Source organism: Myotis yumanensis, unplaced genomic scaffold, assembly GCF_028538775.1.
Source record: "Myotis yumanensis isolate MYYU_CA2020_CCGP unplaced genomic scaffold, mMyoYum1.0.hap1 SCAF_5, whole genome shotgun sequence".
In the NCBI taxonomy this organism is placed as follows: Eukaryota; Metazoa; Chordata; class Mammalia; order Chiroptera; family Vespertilionidae; genus Myotis; species Myotis yumanensis.
The window spans coordinates 24,367,515-24,378,899 of NW_027223756.1; the positions used below are offsets into that span (position 1 = coordinate 24,367,515).

Below are 11,385 nucleotides of genomic sequence, written 5' to 3' on the forward strand. Positions count from 1 at the left end.
GCCAAGGCCTGAGAGGCGGCGCGGAAGGCGAAGGGGAGGCCCGCGGAGACGGAGCCCGAGTGCAGCGCCCGAAACCCAGCGAGATCGGCGAGCAACCTGGGTGCACCCTCGGCTCCTGCTCCCGCGGCTTCTCCAGCCACAGCCGACGCGCCTGCTGCGCCCCCACCTCAGGCGGCCCCCCTAGCCCTGCCGCTGTCAGACTTGGGTCTCACTTGGGGAAGGGGAAGGCGAAGAAAGTGTGTCAGATCTCTCCACTCAATTTCCGAGTTCCCTGCCTGACCGGACAACTTACATCCACACTGTGCCTCCAAGTTCTCATCTGTGAAGTGGGGTTTGAAATGGTCCCTGCTCATCACACTCACCGGGATGATCTCTTCGTAGGTTATAGAAATGTCTAATCACTAAGTTGTAACCAACTATAATTGAAAAATAAAAATAAGATGGTACCTACCCACAACGTTGTTTAATGATGAATAAATTAATGCACACACAGTGCTCGGAACAGTACCTGCCACACGGGAAGCCCTCAGTATATGTCTTATGTCATTAGTATTCGTTTATGCAACAGACATCTGGGGAGGCTCACTCCGTGAGGCCCTGGGCTGGGTTCAGGGCGGCAGGGGGACTGGGCAGACGGGGTACTGGCTCGCCCTGAGGGCATTTCCTGATCAATAAATAAAGAGGGTGCTATGGGGAGAAAGAAGGACTGAGAAAGAGGTAAAGCGCTGTGGTGTGGTCGTGTGCCTGGGGAAGCACGTTTAGGTAGACGGAGCCGCCTTCTCCGGGCCTCGGCCTCTCCTTCGGTAAGAAAGATGGACTTTTAGACGCTCTGCCCTCCTGCGGACGGTCGGGTCTGGCGCGGGGCCCAAAGGTGGGAGCTGGGCGGGGAAGAACGACGGCGGGAGACCCCATCCCTCGCGCCTCCTCAGCCCGGGAGCCCCGCCCCCCGGGAAGGAGGCTGCGCGGAGGCTGCGCGGAGGCTGCGCGGAGAGATGCTCGCCGCTCGCCAGGGTTCTGCAGGGGATAAAAACTCCCGAGCCGGCCGGCTTCTCCGAGGTACCGTGTCTTCGCACCATGGACTCCCGGAGAGCGACTTCACCGGCCCTTGCCTAGGTGGGACACAGTGTGCAGAGAGATCTCTCTCATGCTTTGCGGCTTGCTCCTGGCAGCCACGTCCTGAGCGGGAGGGCACTGCTACCGTTCTCTAGAGATGAACGGACTGTGGCTCACAGAGGGAGAGCATGTTGACCACACCAGGCCCTGACTCTGCCCCTACAACACTACATCTTTCCTTTTCCGAGCATAAATAATGTTTTAAAGAGACCACGTATCCATTCGTGCCTACTATGTGTCAGGCCCTGGGCTTAAGTGATTCCTGAAAGTTAGAGTCTGTTCCAATGTTACAGATGAGGGTCCTGAGGCCCAGAGCAGTAAAGTCACTTACAAGTAGGAGAGGAAGCAGGTGCTCCACCCCAGGTGGGTCCACTCCGGACCGGAGTTGTTCCCATCTCTACAGGAAAGGAAAAGAGCTCAGGCAACGCAGGGTCATGAGAAAATCAGGCACATTCAGCAGGGAGAGGTCACCCCCTGATCCTCCCCCCGCTGATTCTCTCTCTGGGTACCAAAGGGCCCCATCACACAGGACCTCCTCTGTACCCATGAGCACCACAGAGTGAGGCAAGGCCTCTTCTGATGTGAACAGGAAGGAAACTTGCTACCTTTGAAGGGAAGCTTGAGATGCAGACCACCAGGTAGACCCTGACCCCACCCCCAGGGATACTTGTCTGTTCTTGATGGTCTCTGTTCTCCCCTACATTCCCTAGAACCTAGAGAGTATGAAGTTGGAAGGGATCCTTTCATTTTTCAGTCATTCATTCAACGGATATCTATTCATCTATTGTCTGCCACTCTGGCCCAGACCTTGAGCTGGCGGCTGGGCTTGAAACAACAAAACTGACACTACTTTAGGCACTCAGAGAGGAAGCTGCTGGGCAGAGGTCACATGGCTCAGACTGCCAAGCCTTCCCCCTGGCCTACAGATGACTTTCAAAGTCCCACCTTGACAGGCACAATGCAGCTTCCATATAAACAGCCCTAAATAAGGGCCTCGCCTTCTCTTGGTGCGGTTTAAAGAAACGCCCCCTCTGGGCCTTGGCCAGTGAGTGTTGCAAGTTTGCAGAATTTGGGAAAAGAACATCTGCTCTAGGTGGCTTCTCAATGACAATATAATTTTTGTGAGGTTTTCCAGCCATCAGCAGAGGCTTAGAGAGGTGGCGAGACTTGCCCAAGGTCACACGGTAGGAAATGGCCCACCAGGATGCACGCCAGGCCTATGTAAACCCCAATCCGGCTAGTACCCCCCACCTCCTCCACCACCCGCAAGAGGTGTGTGCGTCCAACAGACGAGTGGCAAAGGCGACTGCACAATTCCGGAGAAACCACAGCTCCCGTTGCTTCCTGAGCGAGTCCAAGAAGAGAGGCAGCGGCGCCGGGCGGGCGCACTGCGGGGTGGGAGAGGGTGGAGTGCGTCCTGGCCCGGCCGCAGCCCCCCCCCCCTCATCCCCCCCCGCCCCCCGCACACACACACACCTTCCCCGGTAGAAACTGGTCAAAATATTGGTGCGCGCCGGCAGTCGCAGGCGCCTGGACTGGACCAGGAAACGAGGCGCGGGTCCCGCTCGTAACCCAGCCGGGCCGGTACTGACGCAGATCTTGCGCTTGGGCGACTCACCCCACCCTCTCCTAAAAAGTCTCCTAAACTTTAGAGGTTATTAATTTAAAAGAAAAACTCAATAAATAACAGCAGGGAACTTTTAGAATAGGAGATGGAGGCGGATATCCGGTTCTTTCCCGGGGGCCAGAAAAGCCTACGGCTCTTACCTGCAGGAAACCTCGCAGCCCGCAAAGGCGCGTCTGTCTGCAGCGCTTCGCTTCGGCGCGGGACGCTCCCGGCCGCCTCCTCTGCGGCCCGGCTGGGCTCCGGCCCTGTGTTTTATACCACTATAGGCAATTAATATTGCATCAGCCGTATTTTAAATTTTCAAAACCCACAATATAATGTAATGGCATAAGGGCATTTATTATTAAAGGACACCCGATGGAGAGGGAGGTGGAGGAATCGCTGGGGCTGTTACACAAGGCGGGGGCGAGGGGCTGAGGCCTGGGGGGCTGAGGGCGATCCTCAGGTTTGCTTTCGCAGTGGTGGTGGTGATGGGAGGGGGGCACCGCGCGGAGGGGCGACCTGCTCGGCTCCGAATTTCGGGCTGGAGGTCTGATGACCCAGAGCTCTTTGAAGATACAGTGGAGAAATGAGCAGACGACTCCTGGACTTGGAGCATGAATTTTTAAATCATGAAGTTGCTTCTGCGGCTCACAAATAAAAAGGTTTCCTCCCCTTTTAGAGGGAGTGGACGAGAGCGAAGGGAACTAGCATCTGTTGACCGCCTACTATGTACAGGGCACTACCTTAGGAACTTTGCCGCAGACATCTTCTCATTTAACGCCCCACAGGGAAGCTGAGATAGACATTAGAGTGAGTAACCTCTTGGGGGACAATTCCAAATGAATTCCTGAAGAGACCACCAAGGGGCCCCAACGGACTCTGTCCTAGCAAAGAACGTTTTCCTCCCTCTTTTCATCCATCGCCTCCTTCCCCGGATGGCTGTTTGAATGTATTAAAATAATAATGCTTCCTATTAAGCACCAACCACTACCAGGCGCCTTAAATAAACAACCTTAGTCCCGACAACATTCGCATCTTCTTCCAGCATACGAACAACAGGGGCTCAGAGAAGTTAAGAGACAGGCTTTCCGGTCGTTCAGCCAATGAGTGGAGGCATTGGGGGCTCATGCAGCCGTCAGGCTTCAAAATTTGTCATCCGAGTCCAGTTGAGCAAACAGAGGCTGATGGATGGGCGCGTGGGGGGGACGGGTGGAGGGAAGTGACTTGAAACACTGAGGTCTGGGCACCACCAGCGGCGGCGGGATCTCCCAGGAGGAGATGGGTGAAAGGATGAGGCTGCCAGGGAAGAGGGGAAGGAGAGAAGATGGCATGAGACTGACCTTCCAGGAAGTGACAGCCAGCCCTTCTGGGCTCTCACTTTTAAATCCTTTCCAAAACTCCTTAGCCTCTGAGAAAGAAAAGCACTGCGATTCGGGTTGAAAAATAAAGCATTTATTTTAGAAGTTAATTGAAGGGGTAAAGAGAGGAGAAAACTTAATATTTTATTTGTATCTGCTGGGAGAACGAAACCAAAGACCACACAGCAACACGCAAATTACATGAAGCAACGAAAGATAAAATGTGATGGGGCTAGAGAGAGTGAAGTGAGAAGGATGCAGGCCGGCGGTCTGACCCCTCTTTCCACCCAAAATTATAAGTGAATCTCCACCGAGAGGCACTCATATAAGGGGGATGAAAAGAAGCGACGTTAAATAAATAATGGGAAACAAAGATGCTAACAATAACAACAATGAAAGGGTGACGAGGTTAGATGTGTTGGAAGGACTTGCATATGACTCGGAGAAGTTACAATTACTTTCGAGCAGCCGCCTCTACAGTGCACTGGGAGTCTGGCTGGATTAGGGAGCTGGGGTCCAACATTATCCGTCAGTCCGGAACCCTACCAATCCCTGGCTCTCCAGCAGGCGGTAATTACCAGCGGATAGTAGAGGATGGACCAAAGCAGGTGTCCACTGCTGCTTGCAAATAGCTAAGCCGCCCCAGCATGTAGGCCCTTTTCTGGAGTAGGACCCACATGGAGAACCACTCAGAGCCCGGCAACTCCCCGCACAATTTCCCTGAACTAATCCATGCTACCTTAGAGAACGTACAGCAAACCAAAGAATGAGATCGATAAAATTTAGGTGGGGAAGGAAGTAGTATAAGGCTGTCCTTTGGAAACATACATGATTTCATATAATCTAAATAAATCTCCAGTACATCTTCGTGCCCCAGTTTGACTTTGTATTATTATTTATCACTTCCTTCCCATCCTTAGTCGAGCTTAGCAATGTGGCCCCTTCACCGCAGAGTCGTGTGGTCAGTCCAATTCACTAACCCCTGCGTTTGGGCTCCTGCCCTGAAGTGCAGTCCAGGGCGCAAGGGAGATTTTCAGCACCACGGACAGCACAAGTCCCTCCAGGCTGGCCCTTCGTGAATTTTTCCTGGGTGCCAAAACTTTTCTGGTGGGAATAGAATGGGAAAAAGAGAAAGAGAAGGCCGGGAGACAACCGGGTGGGATAAAGGGGAAAGTCTGTGGCTGCGGTGAAGAGAGCCTGCCTGACCTGCCAGAAAACGTCTTGGAGTCCCCGGTTACCGTCCCCCCCGGGACGTACACAGCTTTCCCGGCCCCCAGAGGCTGAGCCCCGCCGCAGTCAGTGGACAGCCGAGTACTTCATTCGTTTCTGTTTCTGTCTCTGGTTGCAGAACCAGACCCTCACCACGTTCTTTTTAAGGTCCAGTTTCTCCGCGATGGCCGCGATCTTCTCAGATGAGGGCCGAGGCTGGATGGCGAAGTAGGCCTCGAGCGAGCGCTTCTCTGGCGCCGCGATGGACGTGCGTTTGCGCTTCCGCTCGCTGCCGTTGAAGAGCTCGGGCTTGCTGTTCTTCTCTCGGTAGGCGGCCTCGGCTTCCTCCAGCCACGCCTGGAGCACCGGCTTGAGCGCGATCATGTTGTTGTGCGAGAGCGTGAGAGACTCGAACCTGCAGATGGTGCTCTGGCTGAGCGAGCCGACGCCCGGGATCTTGAGGTTGGCCAGCGCCGCGCCCACGTCCGCCTGGGTCACCCCCAGCTTGATGCGCCGCTGCTTGAAGCGCTCGGCGAAGGCCTCCAGCTCTCGTGGGTCCGACTCCACGTCGCTGAGGCATGCGGGCATAGCGCTGTGAGGCGCCACGGCGTGTGGGTGACTCATGCCCATGGCCTGGTGCAGGTGGCCCATGGCGCCCAGGTGGTGCGGGTGGATCTGCGCCGGCATCACCGAGTGCTCGGGGGCGCCCAAGCCGCTGACGCTCAGCGTGGGCGAGATGTGCTCTAGCAGGTCGCCCTCTAGGCCCTGGTGCACCGCGTGGTGCGGGTGCGAGGTGAGCGCGGCCGGGTGGGAGATGGGCACGGTGGACGAAGTGGACGTGCAGGGCACGCTACTCATGGTATGGTAGGTGGCGTCGGGCTTGAACGGATGGTTCTTGCCGTGGGAGACGATATCCACCGCCGCCAGAGCTTCGGCGCGTGCCAGCAGGCTCTCATCAAAGCTTCCAAATATATTACCCTGCAGCTGCAAGCGAGAAGGCGCACAGCACGGTCAGTGGGGAATACTGTCAACTCAGGATTAAAACACATTTTCAAGCAACCGAGATGCCTCTCCTCAAAGCCCAGGTCATAAAAATTAATACGGAGACAGAGGCTCTGCTGGAACAGACGTGCGGATCAGAGACATGAATGAGAGAGCGCGCGCCGGGAGAAAGCGCGGGGGAGACAAGCGAGGGGTTCAGACAGCGGCGATTGTTCTGGGCGACATGAAAAAAACATGAAGCGAGTGCCTGTCAAAAAATGTGCCTTGGAGCGGTAATTATGCTCCACTACGTACCTGCGGGGCTGGGAGACAGACTCGGCGCATGGCCTCGGAGCCGGAGTGCAGGCTGGAGAATTTGGGTTCTTGAAGCACCGGGTGCATGCCGAAAGGCTGCTTGGTGTTCATGGCCATCATCTTCGCGCGCCTAGCAGGGAGGCAGCGAGGGACATGGATCGGGCTCCTCTCGCTCGCTCGCCGCGCTCCAAGTGAGCGCCGCTCAGCACCCGCGCTCCCCTCGCCCTCTCGCTCGCTGCCTCCCCTCTCCCCCACCTGCTTCTTCACTCATCTTACAAGCAGCCTGCCAGGAAGGGCCCGGGAGCGCGCAGGCGTGCTCACGCGCCGGGACTCGCGGGGCCGCCCCGGAGGCAAGGCCAGGCTGCAGCTCTCCGCGCGCCTCCTGCGCCCGCCTCGGCATTTATACCCCCGGCCCGGCCGGGCCGCTCCCGGCCTGCCCCGCCCCGCCCCGATCCAGCCCGGCCGATCTTCCGGATTCTTTCTTCTTCTTCGTGGACTTTTTTCCCCTCCAAAGTCCCAAACCTCTCCCTCCTGTCCCAACTCGCACTGCCCAGACAGAAGGGTAAGGGTAGCCCGGGCTGAACGGGGCCCAGAACCTGACTTCCCCCCCATCCCTCTCTCTCTCTCTCTCTCTCTCTCTCTCTCTCTCTCTCTCTCTCTCTCTCACACACACACACACACACACACTCCTTGTCGGACCGGCTGCCGCCAAACTGCCCATTTCCAGGGCGCTCCTGGCCCCACGCCCGAGCCGTCCACTAGAGCTCGGCCCCGCGACACAGCGAAGAAGCAGGCGCCTCCGAGCGCCCAGACGGGCTCCGGGAAGGGTGAGGGGCTGCCATTATGAGCCCAGGTGACCCTCACCCCCAGTTGCCCGGCGGCGTTGTTGAAGTGGGGGAGGTAACTGCCTGCCCAGTCCAGGAGGCCTGTGGCTTCCTCCCCACCCTTGTCTTTCTTGCTGTTGCTAAAGACAACTTGGCCCCTTCCCCCTCTCCTCAACCCACTAGCCTAAGGAAGCTTACTAAGTACTTTTTAGAAGTGAGTTCAGGACTGAGCAGCGACCTTGGGAGTCGGTGCACTTCTGCCTGGCCGCCAGAGCTGGCAGGCCCCAGTCCCCATAACAATAGTGACCGCCGCGGAGCTCCTAATATGTGCTAGGCAGCTCAGAGAGTTAGCTCCTGGTGTCCTCACACCCTATGGCGTAGGTGCTGTTGTTGCGTTTTACAGCGGAGGAAAACCCGGGTCAGAGGGGTTAAGTAATCAGCCCAAGACAACATGGCTGGCTGGGAACAGAGCCATTCATTCACTCGCTCCTTACGGTATCCATTCACAAATAGTTACTGGTGGCCCACTGTGTGCCAGGCGTCCGCGTCGGACTTCTCAGGCTTTTAGTCACTTAGCTACCCTGTCTTCCTTTCTGAAGTTTCGGAACGGAAGTGCTCCGGTTAATACTGCCCGCCCCGCCTCCCCCCTGCTCGCATCCCCTCTCCTTCCCTCCTCTCCTTTCCCTGCACTAGTAAACATCGTGAATAATGGATGGGGAATCCTGGGGCTGTGGCCGCGCCGCCCTCCAGAGAGAGCAAAACCAGGTTCAGAGAGAAGCCCTGAGCGCCCAGCTGAGCCCACGTCGCGGAGGCCGCCGCCTCCACAAGGGGAGAGAAGCCTCGGGGGTTCAAAGATCTGCCCAGCCTGCGGGCTGAGCCTCGCGCGCCGCAGGGTTTTGGGCCGGGTTTCCCGGATGTTCACACGGCGCGGGCGGGACCATCCAGTGGCCTAAAGGGAAGGTCTGCCTAGATCCGGGTTTCCTGTTCTGGGGTCTCCCCATCCACTGCGTCGGAGCCCTTGGCAGCTTCGCCCTGCAACTTCGTCAGAAGGCTCAGCCCAGGTGCGGGAAGTCAAGCCAGGCCCTTCTGCTAAACCTCTCTGAGCCTCAGCTACCTGGGCTCTACAGTGGGAAATTCACTCGTGTTTGCCTTTTCCGGTTCTGGTGAAGACGTTTTGAGCCAAAGTAGAAAGGAAAGCATTGAGCACCGATCCTTCGTGCTCAGTAAACCTCCTCACAACCTGGTGCTTTGGGGCACAGGTCCTGCCCTCCGATTCGAAACGCGTCTCTGCCTCTCGCTGGCTGGGAAGCCTCGAGCCATCTCAACGTCTCTCCAGCACAGTTTCCTCGTCTGTTAAATGGGGATAATAGTTGCTCCTCCACTGATGGCTGTGAGGCACACACTGAGATAAGCATTTGGCACAGTGCCTGGCACATTGGAATCATGGAATAAGTGTTCCTCTCTTCTTCCTCCTTCAATTTAAAGAGAAGGCATTTGGGAGTGGGAGTGTCCCGGGTCATCTCCCTGGAGATGGCTGGTCTGCAAGTGCAAACTGGCTCGTTGGTCTCCTCCATTCATTCAGCACCTGCTTGGTGCCAGACCCCATGCAGAGGGCTGAGACCCCGCTTTGGGTGGGACTCCTTCCTGGCCCTCACAGCGTCACCAGTCTAACGTCTACTGCAGAAAAATGACTGGGTACTTGCACGGCAGTAGAGGGATGCAGATTCATGCACAGGGCACGGAGCAAGGCTGGTGGGATTCTTGGAATACAGAATATGCACCAGAACCGTGGGCCTCAGGAGGGCTGGGGTTTGGATAGCATTCTAAAACCGGGTCTGTCTCACAAGGACTAGATGACTGCTAAGTGCCTCAGCTCCTGCAAAAGACTGTCGTTCTGGTTAATTTAAGTGAAACATATTTTGAGCAAATCAGACTTTTCTCCAGAGACATTCAACTCCCCAGAAGCTGAATGCAGTGTTATTTTATCACTCACCAGCATCTAGGACCATTCATTCTTGTTTCTGCCCAAAACCAAAAAAGAAAAGGGGAAGGGAAGCTGGGGATACTGCATCCTCCAGGGAGAAGAATGTAACTAGCCCAGAGCTGGTGCCTTGAGACCACACTCGCTCCTTAATATCTGAGTTGTCTGTGAAGCTGAACCTCCAGAAACAGAGGGAGAGGCCCATCCACATCCATCCTTCTCTGCTTTGTCCCCTAAGGGGCCTGGGAGATACTAACCAAGGTTGAGGTCAGGCAGGGGTCAGAGACAGAGCAAAACCAACAGGCCCCCTTAGGCCTCCAGTGCTGACCTTCAGCTCATCAGCTTCCACTCCAGCATCCCAAGGCATTAGGATCACAAATCAAAACCCAAGCTTGCATCTGGCAACCTGTCTTCCCTGGGTGTTCCCCATCTTCCTTTTAAGTTCCTAGCCGCTCTGGGCAGCCAGCAGTGAGATGACGCCCATCCTTCGGGATGGTCTTTCTGAGAAGGCCCTGGAGATAACGGATCGGACCAAAGAAGAAAGGAGGAAGAGACCACACAGAAAGCAACTGGAAGGGGAGCCTTAGAATACAGTTGATAACGTTCTCTACACTTTACAGGATTTGCAAACTTAAATTCTGTTAGGGCAAGTCCAGTAAGATAAATGAGTGGGGCTCGTAAAAGGGAAGATGGGGACTGTGATAAACTGGAGAGCACATGTCCCCCCTTACCTTAAATGAATGAATTAACTTAATTAATTGTAATTAAGTTACAATTAAAATATACCCCCACCCCTCCACATACACATGCACACACATACACAAACACTCACACACACACACACACACACACACACACACACACACACCATATAGGCCAAACAAAATCTGTCTGAGGGTCCAAGTAAGAACCATGTGGGCACTTATGCAAGTGACATTAAGGGGCATTTTCTTCATTCTACAATCATTTCAGAATACCTGCTGACTGCTGGGTCTTGTGATCGATTCTGCAGACATAGTGCACACTGTTTCAGGGGCTCAGAGTCTAGTGGGGACATATAATTGCCACATGTAAGTTGAAATCAGGACACAAAGCGCTATATCCTCCGAAAGGACCAGCTCTGTAGGGATGCTGGGGCAGGGGGCTGAGGCATTTTCCTGTGGGCCAGTGGTTTTCAACTTTAGTGCGAGTAGGAATTATCCGCAGCCTCTTAAAATACAGCATCACAGGATCATAGAGATTTTGACCACAGGGACTAAGTTGACTTTTAATAAGACATCCATGATTCACATACAGGTAATCTGGACTCAAAGAGACAGTTTTCCTTCTTTGAGATTTTCGCATTGTTCTCTATTACCCCTTAGAAAGAATGTGCTGTTTTATGATCTGTGCTCCTTGAAGGACCCTGGGACTTCTTTGAGGATGAATCTTACCAGTCCCTGTGCCATGTCTACAAGCTAGGCATCATGTAGAAGCTTATACAATAATTTGTGTTGAATGAATACAGGCATGAATAGTATCCTCCCCAGGATTCTGACCTATGATGGTAGTGACAACACGAAGAGCCATTTATAGAGTGGTTTTTGAGTGCCACCCTCCAGGCTATGTGCATTAGAAGTATTGTACACTGAATCCCTACATCAAGCCAATGAGGTTGATAATATTACCTTCATTTACAGATGAGAAAACTGAGGCACAGAGAGACTGAATTGCCCAAGGCCACACAGTTAAGCATTGGTAGAGTAAGGACAGGAACCCAAGTTGATTTTAACTAACATCATAGGCTATCACCAGTTTCAAGGCCCCCCCAAGCTCAGGGGCTAAGGAATTGGGTGCCCCGGTTTTACTTCTCTCCCACAAGGCAAGAAGGTCTGGCTTTCAGGGGCTTAGAGGCTGGCCCTGCTCCAGGCATGCTTCCGGAGGTGCCTTCATGGAGAAGCCAGCAACTACCCCCTCCCACCTCCCTCCCTGGCCAAGCTCCACCTTGGAGAGTTG

At 54.8% G+C, this 11,385-nt stretch overlaps 1 protein-coding gene across 1 annotated transcript; it reads right to left on the bottom strand.

Moving 5' to 3' along the window:
- Nucleotides 1-5,376: 5,376 nt before the first annotated feature.
- POU4F3 (POU class 4 homeobox 3) lies at nt 5,377-6,705 on the bottom strand. Its single transcript, XM_070414683.1, has 2 exons — nt 6,586-6,705; nt 5,377-6,273 (listed from the first exon to the last, which is right to left on the bottom strand). Exons 1-2 carry the CDS (start codon nt 6,703-6,705, stop codon nt 5,377-5,379), a joined length of 1,017 nt encoding a protein of 338 aa, XP_070270784.1.
- Nucleotides 6,706-11,385: the final 4,680 nt, after the last annotated feature.